Source organism: Hirundo rustica, chromosome 18, assembly GCF_015227805.2.
Source record: "Hirundo rustica isolate bHirRus1 chromosome 18, bHirRus1.pri.v3, whole genome shotgun sequence".
Lineage (NCBI taxonomy): Eukaryota > Metazoa > Chordata > Aves > Passeriformes > Hirundinidae > Hirundo > Hirundo rustica.
Window position 1 is genome coordinate 5,618,427 of NC_053467.1, and position 20,603 is coordinate 5,639,029.

At 46.7% G+C, this 20,603-nt stretch overlaps 1 protein-coding gene across 1 annotated transcript; it reads left to right on the plus strand.

Annotated features, from left to right (window-relative positions):
* The first annotated feature begins 9,838 nt into the window (after nucleotides 1–9,838).
* WFIKKN2 (WAP, follistatin/kazal, immunoglobulin, kunitz and netrin domain containing 2) lies at nucleotides 9,839–11,776 on the plus strand. Its single transcript, XM_040081862.1, has one exon. It carries the CDS (start codon nucleotides 9,854–9,856, stop codon nucleotides 11,294–11,296), a length of 1,443 nt encoding a protein of 480 aa, XP_039937796.1. The 5' UTR covers nucleotides 9,839–9,853; the 3' UTR covers nucleotides 11,297–11,776.
* Nucleotides 11,777–20,603: the final 8,827 nt, after the last annotated feature.

Sequence of the window (20,603 nt, forward strand, 5' to 3'; positions counted from 1 at the left end):
GTGGGTCATTACTGGTTTGCAGACACCACTCACACCTTCAGCCTCTGTTCAGATATGTTGCTGAATGAATGCCAGGAGAAGAGCACCTTTACAAACCTGACCTGCACTTTGGCTCCTTTGGGTGCTTTCAGTAAGGGTGTCAGTAGCCCCAAAGAGCTGCTCTATCATCTTCTGTTGGCTGCTGTCTGGGTCCAACCGGTGCAGACCGTGTGATGCCTTGCATCTGGTGGCACGCAGGGCAAGCTAAAACAAAATAGTTCACCTCTTGGAAAGACTCTTAATGTGCCCAGCTTAGAAGGCAGGGACTACTCCTGGCAGAGATCACCCTCTGGGCACAGGCAGAGGATGTGCTGTGTAACAGCCAGGACTGCTAGTGGCCAGCAAAGCCAAACCAGGGCAATAACTCTTCAATTAAAAAGATTTTTTTTTTCTTAATTTAGATTTAAATTCCAAGAAGACAGAATTGTTGCTAAAGGGATTTCATGGTATCTGCAGAAAGGGAAATTTTGTGAAAATTAGTCTGTTTATAGTGAAGTTTTGGATACCAAACCCTCAGAGGAGCTCTGGAACTTCCAGGTTGTCTGGAGAAGCCAACACTCATTGTCTGATGAAAAGCCCAGTTGCTGGGAGCTGCTCTGCATCTCCTGGAGAGGTTCCCAGCTACCAAGGAAGGTTCCAAACTTTCACAGATTCAGGGTTTTGGTAAAGTCTCACAATGGAGCACAAAATCATGCAAATCTGCAGCAGTTTAATCTCGCCTCACAAGCTCTCCTCCACTGACAGGTTTATAATCTTTCTAAAAAAAGATCAGCCCTGAGTGACGAAGAGATGGTTCCTTCATGCTGAAGTAACAGGGAATTAAGGTTTGGGGTTAAATTAAATTAGTACAGCAGGTGAAAACCTTACTGTTTATATAAACTGAATCACATCACAAACAAGTGCAATGTGACTTTTCTATACTGAACCTGCATTTTGAGAAGGAAAAGGTGCCCATGGGTTTGGAAGCAGGGTCTTGGGACTCCAACCTTTCGTGGGTGTTGCTGTGTGATACTCAGCAACTGATTTCCTCTCAGCTTTAAATTCATAAAAGTAAATAAGGGAGGTTAAATTAGGGTCATTTGTAGACTGAAGTGAATCTGTGCAATGGGTTCAGTAATATTCATGGGTACATGGAGAACTAAATTAACTTACGTTCCCGAAGAAACACCACCAGCTCTGGTAAAAGATGTGCTGAGCACTCAGCCTGAGCATGTGCTGCATCTCACTTTTATTCTGAGCTTTGATTCAAACCAAGCTGGAACCAAGCAGAACAACTGAAAGTCATAAGCAACAACAACAAATGTATCTGTTCAATCCCAAGAATTTTATGCTATGGCTCACACAGCCACAGCTGTCCATGGGAACATCTCCATTTGTATAGCACAGTTCTGGTGCCAGTTTCCTTAATTGCTGTTATTCAAGCTTGCTATAAAACTATGCACTCCTAAAACCTGCAACAAAACAAGGTGCTCAAGCCTCCATGCTGCAGCCAGGTGTCCAGGGCATATGTATTTGCTACACTCAGCAGGTGACAGAACCTGGTCCAGCCTGTACACCAGGTAGCTGAGGGGGCTTTAACATGGAAAGTGCTGCCCCTGCACTGATGGCACTGTGGTTGTGATTTCTGTTTCTTGGCATTCCAGGTTGCATTAAAGACCTCGTATTTCCCTAACTCAAAGGCTTAATTGAGGGAACAAGTCTCACTCCGCATTGACAGTGACAGAGAACAGAGCTGGAAGGGACTTTAGGAAGTGATTTAGATCATCCTGCTCTAAGGCAGGATAAAACCATTCCCAACATTTCATCTTTGCAATCTTGACAATCTAAAGATAGCAACATGACCTCTCTGAATTATCTACAGGGTATCTTAGGCTTTGTCTCTGTCACAGAGACAGAAAGAGATGGGATGGTGAAACAAAAGCTTCTGAGCTCAGCTTTTCCCCATATCTTGCTGATAATGGATATATTGTTGATTATCTTCCTTTGTATCCTTGGTGCCTCTTGCTGTGCTATTTCAGACAGAATAAACCAACCAACCAACCAACCAATAAATAAATAATTAAACCAATGAACTGTAATCAAACTGGCAATTCCTTCCTTCCCAGCTTACGTTAGCAGAGAAGCAAATGATGATTAGTTGTATGTCTGTACTCAAAGGTAAAACCCCTGAGCAGAAGCCATAAAATAATAATTCTGGCCCTAGCCCTGTCTGAGTGCAGTGCCATCAGCTCTTCACGAAACACAATGCAATGCAGGCCTAATGCTGAGTTCTAGCAGGTGGCCCATAACTCTGTAATAAACTCCCAGACATTACTGATTTCCCCCCCAAACTGAGCCCTTTTGTCTAACCACATTAAACTCCTGCTTCCTGAGCAGCTGCACGTGAAACAGTGTGCACATCAACAGCAGCTCCTTTCGGTGAGCAATCACCATGCCAGATGTGCCCACTGAGCCTTCCCTGCTCTCTGGGATCTGCTCAGATATGTTATTTCAGAAGTCAAAACCAGCACTTGTTAGTCCTGGGTGCTTACAGGGAGATTTCTGTAGTAACTTGGGGTAAACTGAAATATGCTTCATGCTGCTAATTATGCATAAGAAGAGAGCTGAAACAGGATGTTCCCATTGTACACCTTCAGCCCAGATCTGTGTCGCCCATGGGCATGTGCTCCCAAAGCACGTGGCCAGCAGAGCAGCCTTTGCCTGCGCTTTGATGTACAGAGGTGCTTCTCTTGCCAAAAATCCTCCTCGCTCAGCCAACCATCCAGCCAGCAGGAGTCATGTGGTCTTCTGAGGGCTGTGGAAAGGCATCCAAGCTGGGATCCCTGGCCATCCCCTGAGCCGGTCCCACCAGGGTTCAGGATATCACTCAGAGGGGAAGGTTTGACTCTTTGAAGTCCAAAGCAAGATAAAGCTGACGTCCCAAGGCATTATCTGTTTTATTCTGTGGAAACAATGTTCCTGCTTGAGACAAGCAGTTGGCAGCTGTACACCAAAAGGGATATGGCAGTTACCTTTCCAATGTCTGGCTATCAGCTTTAAGTGCAACAAGCTTTACTTACAGCCTGGAATGTCATTATTGTTTAAATGAGACAGGTTTTTTTTAGAGTACAGTCATCATATTTTCAACTGTGCTTGGACAAGGAGCCCCCTGCAGAAGGTGGATGGTGATGCTGAGGCTGAAGGAGAGCATGTCCTTGGAGCTGCCTGCATGACCAGGGTCCCTGTGGGCAGGGCAGATTTGAGTGTCCCATTTGGAAGAAGGGGCTGATTAATGCTTTGGGCAGTGCAGGGAGTTGGCATTAGGCCCTGCTGTCACCAGCTGTCCTGTGAGAGGAGGAGGAGTGTGGCCTTAAGGACCAAAGAGAGTCTTTGCTTCATGCTGCTCTCAGAGGCTGAGCAGGTCCAGCATCCAACCTTGACCCCTGGCCTTAATCTGCAGCATTTGCTGGGGACATCCATGGCACCACTTCTCCAGCCCTCGGGTAGGGTCTCAATGCCTCAGGCAACAAAGTGCCCCCAGAAGCCTGTCTGGAGAGGGAGTGGCTCATGTTTGTGTTGGCAAACCTGGCTGCCAGTGGCGGTAGGCCCAGGGTGCACAAGAGGCTGGGGCTGGAAGAGTTCCTGTGCCGAGGAAGAGATCAGTGGAAGTTGGAGTTTTAACATGTCAGGGCTCCTGCCAATAGCCTTCCACAATAAAACCAGCAAATCAATCCACCGTCCTCTGAGTAACTCCAGATGAGGACTGCTGGCCTAGTAAATCTGATCAACAGTTGGCTGCTCCATTAGCAGTAGCTTAAGGAAAAATACCCAAATAAAATTATACTTTTCTGCGCACCAGAGAATCCTGTTTCCATCCTCAGTTAAAAGCTGTCACGCCACACATTAGGTCAACACCTGGCACAGAAGAGGAGGGCAGGAAAAAGGACAAAGAAATTATAATTTACAAAAAATCCCCCAACAACAGTTAAGCCAGTTCTAGATTAATAACCCAAACCAGGACCTTGAGCACCCTAGGAGGGCTTTTCAGGAGTGGGGCTGTTCACACACCGATGTCTCCACTGCTGGGAGCAGACCCAGGATGTTGCTTTGTGCCATCAGGGCTCAGGTTTTCCCTCTCAGATGCAGAGAAGTTCATCCCAGTTCCCCATCCAGAAGGCTCATTCCACATCTTGATCAGAAAGAGGGATTTTGGGGTAGTAATAGGGTTGCTTCTAAGGCTTGATCTCTTTTGGGAAGACCTTTATCACATCAGAATCTGATATGGATGAGATTAGGAAAGCCATAAAATCAGCTTTCATAATGGATTTGTTCATAGCAATGGAGAATGGGGATTACTTTATTGCTTATATTAAAGAAAAAAAAAATGCACAGTGCTTTATACACAAGGAGGAACAGAAAAACTGGGCCTGGGAATTTTGACAGAGACCCCAGTTCACAACTGGCATTAACTGGTGGTGTTCTAGAGGGTCCAGTCGGATCCACTGAGGTCACTGGAGTTAACTTAAACTAGGCAAGCAAACAGCCCTCAATGAAACCCAGGGGACACTGATTGCATTAGTCAGAGCTTGGCTGTCTGTGCTGGGATAATCAGGGTCCCTGCTGTCCCTGAGCCAACCTGAGCCAACCTGGGGCAGCCTGTGTAGTGGTTTCCCTCCTGGATGTGCTCCTCAGGCTGGGTAACAACATCTCTGGGATGTCCTAGCAGGAACGGGGCAGCTGTCAAGGGTTGTTTGGAGCCCTCACCGCTTCCTCTGCCTGCTGGAGCTGTCTGCCCACATTCACAGGGAGATTTATGGCTATGTTTTCATCTCTCCTGACTGAGCTCAAGTGGCCAAGGAAATCATCCAGGAACATAATTCCTTAGAGCTGAAAGCAGAAAGCTGCAATGGGACTTACCTGTCTCTGGAGAATATCCCTCTGAATGGAGAAGGACATAGCAAAGCAGAAGGCTGCTCTGTCTGATGCAAACCAGTATCTGATTTTTCAGAGCCCCACCCTGCTCCCCCACAACTGAAATGTGCCTCTGGGCAAGGGATCCCTGGTCAGGAACAGCTGAAAATAAGATAGTGCTGTTTTTCCTGTTTGGAACAGAGTTCCACCTACAGTGGTCCACATTAATGCATCTCTCACTCACCAAAGCTAGAAAGAACGTGGCTCTCTGGAACCAGGAGGGGAGATGGAGGCTGTAAGATCCACCTCTGGCCCAGCAGGTAAGGGGGTAAAATGGCCATAAAAGGTTAAAGCTGGCAGGGAACAATCACATCCATGGCTACTCTGTTGCAATGCCGTGGATTGAAGGAAAACTCCCTTCATGTGCAGGGGCTGTTGAAGTCAACAAGGCAGCTTCCCCAGCACCCTGGATACCTGCACTCCTCAAGACCCACATACAGCTGGTTTCAAAGCTTATCTGTAGCCAGTTTTACAATATAAAGTCTTTGTTTAGTTAACAGAACCACTAATACATGTGATTTTGTTGTTAATAGAGCTGTAAGAATTTTAAGTACCTCTTGGGAATGTGTAATTTTTGGTTGGCTTTTTTAGGCATCACAGGGTGCTGCGTTTGTCTTTGTAAACAAGTACTGAATAAAACATTTCGCACACAGCCACACTTTGTAGAAGTGTCATGAAGGTTTCTAAAATTTCAGAATGAATAAATCAACTGCAAACTGCTGCCTGGCAGTTGACTTTGCTCCTTATAAATAGCTAATTTGGACAACTTCTCTCTGCACGTCCCATGAAATTCAAATACTGTGCATATGGTTAATGCAGACACACAAATCAGAGCTGCAACAGCCCCTTTTATAAGCCTGGGTTGCCACAGAAATGCCACAGCCTGGGGCAGGTCGGCTACAGGTTGCCCTCCCTTTCTCCCGGAGTTGATCCCGGGAAACACCAGCAGATCGCTGTGCTCTGCTGCCTGGCCCCAGGGGAGGACCCAGGGTGACCCAGTTCACTGCCGGCTGTACTGGTTGGCAGCCATCGTCGCTCAGGGGAGAATTAGGTCCAAAGTCAGCCATGAAAAACAACCCTGGCTTTATAAACCCAATGGAAAAAAGTAAGGACTGACTCTGCCTGGCTTTGCAGCGCTCAGCACTGGACACAGGGTGAATGCACACCCTTCCCTCCAACCTAGGCACAGCACTGCAGGTCCAGCCCTGCAGAACCTCCACATGAGATGCAAACTTACCTGATCATCCGAACAGGCTCTTTAGCAACAAACCCAAAACTCAGCCCAGGGACCCTAATCCTGGAAGGTGCTGAGCAACTCAGACTTCCGCCACACAACTCTGGATTTTGGCACGTGTTCAGCGCAAGCAGGATCAGCCCCTTGCTGTAATAATCAGGGAATGAGGAACTCAGCTTGAATGAGTTTTCCTCCCCACCCCCCAATGCAAAAATGCTGTACATTCCTTTATGCAGGTTTCCATAGAGCTGAACTTCTACTATTTTTTTGTTGTTGCTGTTAAAGGGGTCAGCAATGCACTGTACAGTGGGATCTGGCTGTCAGGAAATGTGGAGGAATTCAGGGACACTTTTAACATCTTCCTGGTGGGACTGGAAGGCAGCATTAAACTTAGCATCATAGAAATCTCCCAACCAAAGAGAAGAAAAAAGCCTGGAGGAGCCTAGGACGAGTTAAGAAGACATTCTGCTTTGTTGATCCTAAGTTTAAATAAGTTATTTCTTCCCTACTTTCTTTGTTAAAATGTGATATTCTGACTTTAATTGCTTCAATCCTATTATTTGTTCCTTTTAGCAAGCGATTGTGTAGCCCCTTGCTGTGGGGAAATCCCCTGACTGCGGTCCGTGTTACTTAGACAAGTCCCCTTTCAGAAGTAAATGCCATTCTTAGCATAGGGAAGTACTTTAGGTTTAAAGGGGTTAAGAAGGCCTCCCTGCATTCAGAAACATGCAGGGGTCCCACCATGCCAGTTCCAGCCTTTTGAACTCTTTCCAGCTTTTTTTTCTTGCAACAAATCTGTCTGACTGCCACCAGGACATAGGAAGCGTGTGCCTGTCAAAGAAATCAAGTTTACTTTTTCTGACTTGTTAACAGAGGCAGGGTATAAATAGAGCTAACTCTGCTCACACAAGTAGTGTTTCTCTTAAAATAAGGGGGTGACTCCCTAGGGCCTTTAATCCAATGAGGTCTAGACCAAACTGCACTATCGACAGAGGCAGCAGAGGAACTTGCTGAAGCTTGTACCAAAGTCAGGTGCATCTGAGTTCCTCAAAAGCTTAAGGCTTACCAAAAAAAAAAAAAAAAAAGAAAAAAAAAAAAAAAAAGAAAAAAAAAAAAAAAAAAAAAAAAAAAAAAAAAGCAACCCTAAGCAAACAAGAACTACTTCCAGCTTGGACACTGCCACTGCCTGGAGAAGTTCTGAGATGTCGTTGGCGCTGTTCACTCGGTGGATGTGGATCTTGCTGGGGAAGAGCAGTGTCCTCTTGCTTCTGGAGGTCTCTCTGAAAGGGAGAGCCCTACCTCCAATCCGGTACTCTCATGCTGGGATATGCCCCAATGACATGAACCCCAACCTGTGGGTTGATGCACAGAGCACTTGCAAGAGAGAGTGCGACGTTGACCTGGTGAGTGATGCACGTTTTTGTGTCTCTGCGTCACGGGCATTGCAGGGGCTGTTGGGGGGTTTGGTGGGAGCCTTCTGTCCCAGACGGAAGGGCACTGGCACCAGGCAGGACCCAATGCAGACAGCACATGTATTGCATTGACCCGTGACCTATATAACATAGAAAAGGTTTGATGAATTATCAGTTAAGAGGGGAGGTGTGTGCCAGCAGTCACTTTTGCTGGTGTGGCTATAGTGCTCACTTTGATCCTCTTCCTTGTTTCCATGTCAAAAGAAAAGTCTGAATTTGATACTCCAAAGCTCAGCATGCCCTGGGGCCAATCTGTAGTATTTTAATGTGTCATCGTGCTCTTTGTTGTTGGTGGCCATCATCAATGTTTTATATTCCTGGGAGTAATCCTGTATTAAATAGTTCAATTAACATGTAAATCATCAGCCCTTGAAGTGCATTTGAAGCGCAAAGCTTGCTTGGGGTGCAGAACAGAGCATGGCTAGAATGACTAGGCAGAGGTTCTGTGGGATGCTCCCAGCTCAAAATGTGTTTAGATTACTGCCCTAAAATTAATTTTTCAACCTGTCAACATGCCAGCTCAAGCTGGAATCTGAAAATACCTGCTTGTCCTACCTCCTTCATTATGTCCCATGTCAAAGCTTCTGCAGCCCAAACGTGGCTGACAGGAACATTTACTGTGCTGAAAAAGAGTGTTTGGGTTTGTGCTCTGTAGCCAGGTTGTTTCTGCAATGCTAAAGAGGGGGAAAAAACAGACAAAAATTCTGGCCATAAGTAAACCAAGACATTTACTCAGATGGATCCCATGTATTAGGAATGAAGGTGCTCTTTTTTCTTTTGAAATTCCCAAAGAAACTGCCTCTGTTCCAACTACCAGGTGCAGCAATGAATGCTAAAACACTTTCAAATCCCCAGCAGCAGCAGCAGACAATGATGTTTTAATAATTTACTGGTCAAAACCTGAAAGCCAGAAGCCACTGGCTACAAATACTCCTTTTGCCCAGTGTGGCAGCACAGAGTCCTGGAACTTTGGATGGAGTGAGTGTACTGCAGGCAACCAAGGACTCTGCCAAGCCACACTCCTTAACCCCAGCTGAAAACCTCCCCAGTCCTGGTTTCTAGCTTTGCTTCTGAAACCTAGTAATGTGCAGCTGGAAATGGGGAAGGAGTTTTTGTATTAGGTCATCTTTTTCCCAATAAGGAAAATATACTAGACTAAGGTGAAGGTCTTTAGCTTGGTAGCTTAAAACCCATTTTGTTCTCACTTTGAGAGAAAACTGATGGATTTTAGGGGGCTTTTAGAGGTTTAACGCACGGTGGAAATGTGCCCTATTGGGTACATGGTAGCAGTTTTCCTGTCCCTTGAAGTAATCCATAACCACCTAGCCACCCTGATCACACACACCAAATACCTTTACTGCACAGAGGATGAAAATTCTGCTAAAATTAACCACAATTTAGAGCTGACTATAGCTGAGGCGGGGTGTAATAAATCACTAGAGGAGTGATGCTGCATTTGCAAATAGGACTAAAATAGGACAGAGAAGCCATAATAAGCTATTCGGGGTTTGTTTTTCTAAATACCATAGAAAAACTAATTTTGGAACAAGTATTGAGCAAGTATTACCTTACTTTTGAGATATTCTTTTATTTCCTCTAGAATGTGAACAATTACAAAGCCTTGGCAGTTTCATCTCCAAGAGTCAGCTGTTGGTCTCAGGGAATTCAAATAATACTTTACATATTTCTGTGGAAAATAAGAAGGATTACTGCCTACAGCCATATGATAAGACTTTCCATCTGCTCTTGTTTCTCAGGGCTTGTCCTCAGGCATTTCAGAGAGCATGAAAAGGGGGTGGTTGGTTCATAGTCAAGCAGTCCATGTGACTCTGGGATAAAGACTTTTGAGGAGGTTTCTGTTTAAGAAACAGAATTACCTTTTCCTTCCCAGGAGTCTTCTCCTTCAGCACTTCAGAACCCCCTGGCAAATGCTGAGGGAATGTTTCTATTCATCGACAGCAGGGGAATGGAGTTTCAGACCACAGATACCTGTGGCAGAGCTGAGTTTCTGGGCTCTCTGCTTGCTGAGTCTCCAAAAAGGCCTTTAGTCTGTTCCCAGTAATGATTAGGTTATTTTCCTTCCCCACAGGAGTGTGAGACCTTTGAGAAGTGCTGCCCCAATGTCTGTGGAACCAAGAGCTGTGTGGCCGCTCGGTACATGGACATCAAGGGGAAAAAGGGGCCTGTGGGGATGCCCAAAGAGGCAACCTGTGACCGCTTCATGTGCCTCCAGCAAGGCTCAGAGTGTGATATCTGGGATGGGCAGCCCGTCTGCAAGTGCAAGGATAGGTGTGAGAAGGAGCCGAGCTTCACCTGTGCTTCTGATGGGCTCACTTACTACAACAAGTGCTACATGGATGCAGAGGCCTGCATCAAAGGCATTACACTGAATGTGGTCACCTGTAGGTACCATCTCACCTGGCCAAACACCAGCCCTATCCCCCCAGAAACAACAGCTCGTCCTACCACTGTCTACTCCGAGACAACAGTCATTGATATCCTGCCACCTGCACTGGTGAACAACCCCGTCCATCAGTCCGTCTATGTGGGTGAGACCGTCAGCTTCCTCTGTGATGTCACAGGGAGACCCAAGCCAGAAATCACATGGGAGAAGCAGGTTGATGGGAAGGACAAAGTCATCATGAAGCCAAACCACGTCAGAGGGAACGTCGTGGTCACCAACATCGCCCAGCTGGTCATCTACAACACGCAGCTGCAGGATGCAGGAATCTACACCTGCACTGCCCAGAACAGTGGTGGCCTCCTCCGGGCAGATTTCCCTTTGTCAGTCATCAGAGGAGAGCCCACATCCAAGGAAGCTTCCCAGAACAAAACACATTTTCCAACTGATGAGTGCCTAAAGCAGCCGGACAGTGAAGACTGTGGGGAAGAGCAGACCAGGTGGTACTATGATGCCAAGAAAAACAACTGCTTTACTTTCATCTATGGGAACTGCAACAGCAACCTCAACCACTTTGAGACCTATGAGAGTTGCATGCTAATGTGCATGAATGGCCCCATCAACATCTGCAACCTGCCAGCCCTTCAAGGCCACTGCAAAGCCTATGAGCCCCGGTGGGCCTACAACAGCTTGACAAAGCAGTGCCAGTCCTTCATCTATGGTGGGTGTGGAGGCAATGAGAACAACTTTGAGAGCCGGGAGGCCTGCGAGGAGATGTGCCCCTTCCCAAAGAACATGCACTGCAAGGCCTGCAAACCCCGCCAGAAGCTGGTGACCAGCTTCTGCAAAAGCGACTTTGTCATCCTGGGCCGCATCACGGAGCTGACTGAAGACCAAGACTCAGGACACGCCCTAGTGACAGTGGAGGAGATTCTCAAGGATGAAAAAATGGGATTAAAATTCCTGGGGAAGGAACCACTAGAAATCACCCTTTTGAACATGGACTGGAGCTGCCCATGTCCCAACATGACCACAGTGGATGGCCAGCTCATCATCATGGGGGATGTCCACAATGGCATGGCTGTCCTACAGCCAGACAGCTTTGTGGGCACCTCCAGCATGCGGCGCGTGCGCAAGCTCCGCGAAGTCATCCACAAGAAAACCTGTGAGCTTTTGAAAGAATTCCTGGGATTGCATTAACCTCCCTCACACGTGTAAGCCGCCCTGATCCGTGTGTTAGTAGGGCTAACAAGTGTTAGGCTAGTGCCAAACTAAACACACTGTTTGCAGATACACTGTAGAAATTATGCAGAACCCCTATTTTAATCCATTAATTATGCTTAGTAACAACATAGTTTGGTCTTTGGCAGGCATGTAAACCAGCAGCAAAAGGCCATTAATCTTGCATTAAAATCAATTTGTCCATATAGGAGTGCCATTTGACTAGGTGACTCACTTCAGCAATTATACAATTTTAATCTAGCTTCCATCATAAATTACAGAATTCATAGCATTCGTTTTGCTAGCTGGTACACAGCTAAGAAATATACAATGTCAATTTAATCTGTCTCATTTTCAGTCTGGTCCGTCATTGTAATCACACGCTTGGCTCCTTATAGCAGCACTAATATTTCAAGAGTAAAGCCTGTAAATTATTGTCTATATTTACAATTGTGCACATTTAACTGACCTATGTATTATGAGTTTGCTTAGTTTAATTGCAATTTTCCTTTTTTTCCTTTTAAAAAACTCATTTTTAAATGGCAACTACCACCCATCTTGCAATCCTTACTGGAGGAGAAACTCCCTTGATCCTATGCCCAGGACAACAGGTGTCTGTAAAAGCTCAAGGCATAGTCTCACCCTGAAATGACATTTCTGTCACCAGAACAAGGTCAGCAAACACCCTTGTTCCCTGTTTAAACTTCAGTCAATATATTGTCTATCACAAAAAGCCCAAGCCAGAAGGAGAGCAGTGTGCTGCCGGCTGTATTGCTTTTGAAAAGCCTTTACATCTGAGCATACACAATGTTTTATTGTTTATTTTCAGTAGCAATCCTGTTTTGTAGATGTGAGAGCAAAGTAAGAGGAATCAGAACAAAAATCAACCTAGGAAAGGGTGATACACCGTCTGCAAATTGCATTAGGCAGACACAAAGCTCCTGAATCTGAACTGTGCAAACACAAGCAGACAAAGTGATTGCCTTAAGGTGTTTTATCAGTGTCATCCTTTTAGAGCCTTTTTAAAGTCTTTCAAACCTCAGAATACACTTTCCACCAGGTCACTGTATATAGGTGTATGAATGAATTCCCTAAGACAGCCAGCACAGGCTGTGGGTGGGAGCTGGTGCGTATACACAGGATCAAACATTTTGACATTTGTGTGTCCAAAAAATGAAGTATTTGCCTATACAAAATCCTTAAATAAAGAAAAGGCTGATCCGGAAACATCCTCCTTGCTGAGGACTGTGATTGCAGGGAGGAGGACGAACGTGGCATAGTGAGTTTTGTTCCTGCTTCTTGTTCCATGGGCTCAGCCAAGTGACTGTGGCAGAGCTCAGAGCTTGCTGCCCTGCATAAAGGGCCAGTTCAGGGCTGGAGCAGTGTCAAGACATGTCTGGGTGAGAAGAAGGAAGGGAGGAAGTGAGGCAGGAAGGTGCAAGCAGTACTGTCCCATGGTGCCATCTAACGGGCTCCCTGCGGGGCGGCTGAGGCTGGCAGTGGGCACACATATGCTGCTGCCGGCCTGTGTTGAGGCTGGGTATGGCAAGGGCTGGGGAAGGAGATTAAACAGGCAGATGTTGGACATCTGCACCCCCCAAAGCCTCTGCACGTTGAGTGTTCAGTTGTTGCATGGAGGAAAACTCACAGCAAGAGAAACAGTCGGATGTGAGTCCAGCTCTGCTTCCCCTGATACCACACTCTGCACCAGCAGCCAAGCCATGGGTAGAGACCACTGCAGGATGGAGTGCAATGGAGATGGGAGGGAGATGGGGATGGAGAAATGGGCTCCTCTCCCAGTGATTTGGGCTTGGGTTATTTCTGAAATGCTCCTGCAACAAGAATGATCTAAATCTCCAGTTATTTGGATAATTTCACAAGAAGTTGCATGGGAGGGAGAGAGAGGAGTCTGGACCAGGCATTGCTGACCAAGAAAATACCTGCTGAGTTTTTGTTGTACCTTTCCTAAATGTATGTGAAAAAAACCTCCAATTAAATGTTTGTGTATGTACTTGTGGGAGACCATTTTCTGCAGATGGGAGATGCTGGCCCTGCTGCCCTCTGAAGCAGCTGGCATGTCCACCGGATCATCCCTGGCTGTGGCAGCCACCACTGACCCATGGCTCATCTGCCATTTTTCAAGCAACCTGTAGGAAGTGGCATGTTCTTGCCCTACTAACACAAAGGTTTTGAAGTGTGAAGGTTTAATAAAGACAGGGTTTTTACGGCTTCTTTTTTTCTAAAGTTAGGGGATTTTGCAAGTGTGGGAGTGTTGAAGTGACTCGGGAGTGTTGGAATTACTTGGGAGACATGAAGCTGGTTCTTCAGAAGAGCTGGTATGCAAACATAGCTGGGAGCAGAAAGCAGAGGATTCATTTTTGCTCCAGTCAGCACAGTGCAGTGATGAAGCCTTGGCTCTAAAGTGCTTTCTTGGCTTTCCCTCCTGCTGAATCCCCTGGGAAGGCAGTAGGCACTTAAAACATATAACGTGCAAATGGCACAGAGCCAGAGCTATGCAAGGTGTAAGGTGTCTACCAGCCCCCTTGGGGCACGCAGGCCTGGTGTGCAAGAGTTTTCCTGCACAAGGGATCCCATACAGGAAACACTCTAGGTCAGTTTTCTAATGTGGTGGGGTGAGATGGACACTGAACACACCAGCCCAACTCCCTAACACAGCACAGCCATTCTCATGTAGCTCCTGCCCAAATCTGCAGACGTGACCAGGTCCTGTGAGCCCCTCAGGGTACCCCTGGCTGTGCCCCACTGCACAGAACCATCACAGATACCCTGAGGCAAAAGGAGCCATGCCACAGGCATCCCTCACCTTCTCACCAGGAAAAAAAAAATCATTCCGCGCAGTGCTGGGAGCACCACACCTCCCCAGCCCCAAGCCTCTCCACCTTCTGACCTTGAAGAATTCAGCTCTACATTCAAAGCTACTATTTTAGTTCAGCCTCTTATTAAACCATTAAGAAGCCTAAAATTCAAGCCTGACCAGTCCAGCAGCCCAGGGATGCTGCTGCATGGGGCCAGTGCTAGAGGATATTGCTCCATCTTTCAGGACTAATGGGCACGTGCATGTGGCTTCTCACCAGGAAGTCCCTTTTGTGTTGCTCATGAGCTCAGGTTCAATCCTGCTCTGTGGGGTCCTTCTCTCAGGCTGTCAGCTGGAAGGAAAAGCCAGTATTTAAAGTTTATATAAAATGTATGAGAGGAGAGAGAGAACGGGAAAAGCCTCCTTGTGTCCTTTCCCTGTATGGCTCCTCAGAAGGAGCACCAGTGCCTGTGTTATGCTCCAGGGAAGAGCTGGGGAATTGATGCCACCTCCAAAGCCACATGGCTGTGGCCAGTGACTGGTGTCAAAGCTTTCCTCCACATGCAAACAGGAGGGAAACAGCATTTTTCACAGACACTGGCTCAGGAAACAACAGAGAATCATAGAATCATTAAGATTGGAAAATACCTCCTAAGATCATTGAGTCCAACCGAGAAGCTCGAACAGACCCACATTGGCTGGGTCTGAGACTGGCAGAAGCTGAGTCTGAGACGTGCAGGAGTTCCCCAGGGCTCAGGGGTGGATCTGATGGATACCTGACAGCCCTGAGCCAGCATGAGCTGCCTAACTCCCTCACTCCCAACCTGGAGTGAGAATGAGAAGTGCAACTCCCAAACCTGCAAACCCTGCAGCTGGACGCACACCATCCAGCACCTGGATGCCAACAGGAGTCACGGGTGGCTATGTCTCACTGTTAACAGGGGATAAACAGCCACAGCAGCAAAGTGATGGCATGTGGCATACAGATTCTATGTGGAGCTGGTGCCACACAGGGCTGGCGTCACACAGCTGGCAGGGCACCAAGGCACACATGGAGAGCTGGCTGGGTGATTACTCAGAGACAGATCCTGCATCACCCACAGTGCCCAGAGCTGCTGAGCTCAAAGGAAAGAGACAATTGAGCATGTTTTCATTGCAGAGGTTCCAGATGAGGTCAGGCAGAAGATTTAATGGGCAACCAGTTCCAGAACAAGGAGGAAACAGCAGTGATGATGCCACTGGAATATGATTCAGACAGTGAAGGTATTTAAGAGCTCAGTTTCCACTTTTTAAAAAAGAAATTAGGGACCTCTGCAAGAATTCCCCCTGGGCCATGAGTCTCAGTTCCTGAGGGAGGTGATTGTGATGAAAATCATGCAGCATACAGCTTCAGCCAACACCTAATGATTTCCTGCAAAAAGGGGGATTAATTCAGCTGGCACCAAATGAGCACCTTGCGCCACAAGACCCAGTTCCTCCACCTGAAGGACATTGTTCCCCTGTTGGCTGTAATCTGTGCATGTGCATGTGCTGGGTAATTCTCCCTGTGGATAATAACCAGGAAAAGATCATGGCCAGGCTGGTGCCTCCAGTGAGGCTGGATGGAGCCAGATTTTAAAGGCACAGCTGTGAAAATGTCAGCTTGAGCAAGAATATCCAGTTTAGAGCCTATTTTAATACCAAGTATTTAGTGTTTTCCCCTCCACCAGGACTGGTTACTGATTGACTACAAGTGACCTCCAGCTGCTGTATTGATTTACAGCAGCTGTCAAAGGGCAAAATAAAATGCCTAAGACCTGAGAACCTCAGAATGGAGGTTGCACAACTGAATGAATGTTCTGCCAGCACTTTAAATCTTGGAAAGAAAAAGTCAGCTTGAGGTCCTGATCTCCAATGCAAACAGCAGTGGGATTTGAAGATAAGTTTGCAGCACTAGAGGACATATCTATTAACCAAAAAATCAGCACAGTCTGCTTAATTCTCAGCTATGTATGGCTGGGTAAATGATACTACATTTAGGCCTAAAAGTTTAGAAAGCAAATAGAAAGTCTTTCAAGGGCTGATAGGTGGGTCAGGTTTTAGTGAGGAAACTCTTTAACTCCAGTATTTTTCTCTGTGCCCATCCCTACGTCCACCTTTCTTCCTACCCAGCTGTCCCTGGTGCTAGCCCAGCCAAAAGATGTTGGGAGTCTCCTCTACACCTCTGGCTCATTGGTGGACACAGACCTGCCTGTGCCAAGGACCAGCTCTGACAAAGGCAATGAGAGTTGCATGTCCGTGTTTCAGAATTATAGAGACACTTCAGGGTCAAGCCTCCCTAGACCCCTGGTACTGTTCCCTGGGACAGGAGACTCGTGATCATAGGATGGAAAGGGCTGCTGGGCTTGTCCCACCTGGCAATTCCCAACCCCTCTCATGTGTCCCACATTATGCAGGAAGGAAGGAGAAGGTTGGAGACAAGATGGAAAGATTCCTCCAGAGGAGGAAGGGAGAGCATTTTTTCACTTTAAGCTGGTCTTACCACGTGACAGTTGGTCTGGATTACCTGGCATAAAAAGAACTACCATAAAGGGCTTTGTGCCTTCTCTTCCTCCTTTGCTCTGCTCCTCACTCCCCTGAGCCAAGGGGGGACTGTAACACGTGTAATGGACATTGCTTCCTCTACTGCTTAAAATAAACAGGAAAACAACAGTAATAAATCTTCAGGATCAGATGGTTTTCACCCAAGGGTAAAAGTACTTACATAAAACATTGCTTAACCATTAACTGCAGCAGATAACCTTTGCTTCAGTGCATGGTAGGACCAGAGCATAGAAGGTCGAAAACATGAGGCTAATTTTAGAGGAGGGTTTCCAAGAGCTGGGTATGAAAACTCAGTAAGTCTGGTAGAAACTGTAAGAGAGGCTAAAACTCACATCTGGGTGGTAAATAGGATGTGAGGAAGAAGAGTGTGTGTACTTCAACAGAGGGAAGTGATGCTCTGTGACACTTCCTCTGAAGCAGTCACAGGGACAGGGATGGTCCAGCTGAGAGAGTTGACTCAGATCAGGGCTTTAGAGCTCCAGCTCTCTCACCCAAGACTTTTAAAGTCATTTAGCTGTCCTGAGTCTGGGAGAGATGTGACAGCCTCCTGAGCTAACAACTGGTTGAAACATCAGAAATAAAGAGTGAGACCAAAAGGTCATTGTTCAATGTGAAGTGAAGTCATCAGCAGTGTCCCAGGGAACCTGTGGAGATGGTCTGGGAGAGGGATGGGAGAGGTAGGATATGAAGGTTGTTGTTGAGATCAAGTTATTCAGGGCTGCAAAACCATGAGCTGACTGTGAGGAGCTGCAGTCATACCAAGTGACAGGATGATAAAATAGCAAAAGAAAAGTGATATTGATTAATATACATGGGGGAAATCAAGTCCTGGATCTGCATTCCCATGACTACTTCAAGCAAGCTGCTCCCATTCCAGACCTGAATGATCCACACATGGGTCTGATCAGAGGGTCCAGCCTGGTTCTTTTGTGCAGGCAGGCCCCCTGAGAAGACCCTCCACATCACATGTCTCAAAACCACACCAGCAGCTTGACAACTTGCAACATTCCCATTAACAGGCACAGAAGCCCGTGGACATCTCAAAATCCCAGCAGCATTGGCACAGTTCAGTCCAGTTCAGGCTGGACAGGTTACTGCCCTGCTAAGAGAATGCTCCTTGTTATTAGGAACGTGCTCCTGAGATCCCCAGATAAATCTCAGCCACATCCCTCATAATGTCAGGTCTTGTTAAAAACAGATATCTCACGTGCATCTGCCCCCACAAGCAGCCCATGCTGCAGGAGGGACAACAGGCATGGACCCAAACCCAGGCCTGGAGCCCTGGTCTCTTTGGAAGATCCCCACAATTCCTGCATCTCTGGTGCTTGGAGAAGATGGTAGAAATCACATAGCTCCTTCCAGAAATGCCTCCAAGGCTGGCCTTGGCCAAATTCCTCCATTCCTGAACAGAGAGCAAGATGCAACCAGGATATTCCAGGGGAGCTGTGGGTCAGAGAGGGTCTCATCAGCCTCAGCAGGACTCACCATATCCTAGAACTGTACAATCATCAAAAGGTTTGGGTTGGAAGGGACCTTTAAAGACCTTCTCTTTCCATGCCCTGTCATGCCTGCACAGAGAAACCTTTCACAAATCCACGTTGCTCCAAGCTCCGCCCAACCTGATCTTGAATGTTTCCAGGGGGCTTCTGCTACATCCCTTGGCAGGCTGTGCCAGGGTCTCTCCACCCTCACTGCACAGGCAGGGACAGGTTCTCTGTCCTGCACTGCCCAACACAAAATTTAATGACAGAGCCACAGCCAGCACCAGCTCCCAACAGTGTGACACCATCACTGCACCCACCATGGCCCCAGAGTGACCCAAGGTCTTCCCAATACGGTCTCAGCTTCCTACTTCGGCAATATGGGAGAGCAAATTAAGGGGGGGGGGGGGGGGTGGGGGGGTGGCGGGGGGTGGGGGGGGGGGTGACACCAGGAAATAATAATAAAAAAAAAGAAAACCAAACCAACAAAAAAAAGCCTTTATCTCTCAGCACTGACATGACGTCAGGTGATTGGAAATGGGGACTGGCGGCTCCAGCCGCTCCCGGGGCCCGACACGAGATGGCGCGTAGCGTCGCGACATCGGCGGTGACATCGGCGGTGACATCGGCGGGGACACCGTGCGCGCACGCAGCCACTTCATCTGCGTCTGAAACAAGCATGGCCTCGCCCTGGTTCAGTTAACTGTTTCACAGACGCTTGGCTGCATAATTTGTATTATTCATTAATAAAATTATTAATTTCTCTAAGTGGGAAACAACACCACCCTGCCAAGCTGGGCAGCTGGCTCCTGCTTCACTGATTTCATCATTGTTTTGTTAGTGAAACAGGAGGAGAGATTTTAGGTTTATCAGGAGGAAAAAAATATCCGGTAGGGAGTGTGACAAGGCAATTAAATCCATTTCCAGAGCTGCAGGGGAAAGCCACAATGTACCATTTATTTGAGACTTTCTCTGTTCCTGTTTGAAAATTGCACAGTTTCTAAAGATATTGGTCCAGTTATTCAAAATTATTCATGAATCTCTTAAGTGGATAATACTCGACCAGCAGATCATCCAAAAAGTGAGTATTGCAGTAACATTGCCACTAAATTCTCCATTTCTGCTGTAATTTATTGTCACTAACAGATGTGGATGACTCAGGTAATTAACCCGGGATGAAATCCAAATTGTGTATTTGGTTATACTGTTTGCAATCCTCAATTTTTACTGTGCTAGCCAGCTCCAAAGGTCACCTCATCAAGAGGTGGGTGAAAGTATCTGATCTCTGACATAATGGAATTGCTACTTTTATTGGGAGGTTTGGATTTTGGTGGGGGAGCAGTCAGTGAGCACAGAGAGTCAGCAGCAAATAAACATAGATTAAAAGGAAAAAGTTAATGGCCTTCTCAGATCTACTAATCTAGCAGGTGTTATCAGCAGGACTTACTCCAAAATCTCTTTATCTGTTGGGTGTCTGATGGTGCTTTTCCCCTGAAATACCAGGTGTGACAACCCAAAGCATTTAGGAATCATGAATCAAATCTCCCAGCATCACAAAATTGTCTTTAGATCCCTGTCATTTCTTCTAAATAAATAATTTCTTGGCGTTTCTTGGTCATTCTCTTAGTTTGCCTTCAGATGGCAGAGCCTTCCAGCAATCACAGGTTTGCACTTTTCCTTTGCCACCACCAGCATTAAACAAATACTCTTTTTCTCAGTTTTCTTTGTGAATGAAAGTTCAAGGTCTCTCCCAGCCACAGAACCTCCAAAGCTCGGACTGGAGCGCTCATCCAGGACAAGGCTCCCAAGAGGGTCTGGAGGAGCAGTGTTGCCACCTAGGGACGCTTGAGAGCTCTAAAAGAGTTTTCTCCAAATTGGGATGCTCTGACGCTTTTCTGTCGGGTCGTGGCTGTTCGCCTGCTCGCTGTAGGAGTCCTGGGATGGAAGCGGGTTTTGAAGATGGGGTTTTTTTGCTTGGCTTTTGTTTTCCTACAAAATTATTAGCCCTTGTGGCTCAGCACTGTGTGCCAGCCAGAAATCTTCAACCAGCTGCCTCGTTAAGGCTGTCACAGTCCCTCTACCACAGGCTCCAGGAGCACTTTCATCTTCAAGATGCACTTCTACATCTTTTACTTATCAATCCAATTTTTCATGTTTATCTATAGAATTTTTTCAGTAGACAAAAAACAGAGGAGGATTTGCAGCTCCCGCCCTGATAGGAAGATTAACACATGAGCAAGTGATTTGTAACAAACACCCTGTAAGATAGATGGAGCTGCTCCTCTTGTTCACAAAATATTCACAGACCACGGACTTGAAGAAGAAGAAATTTTTTACTTGCTTTGTGAAGTACACCCAGATGCATTTCTTTATTATTATTTATAACTACTTTCACAGTAAAAAACCC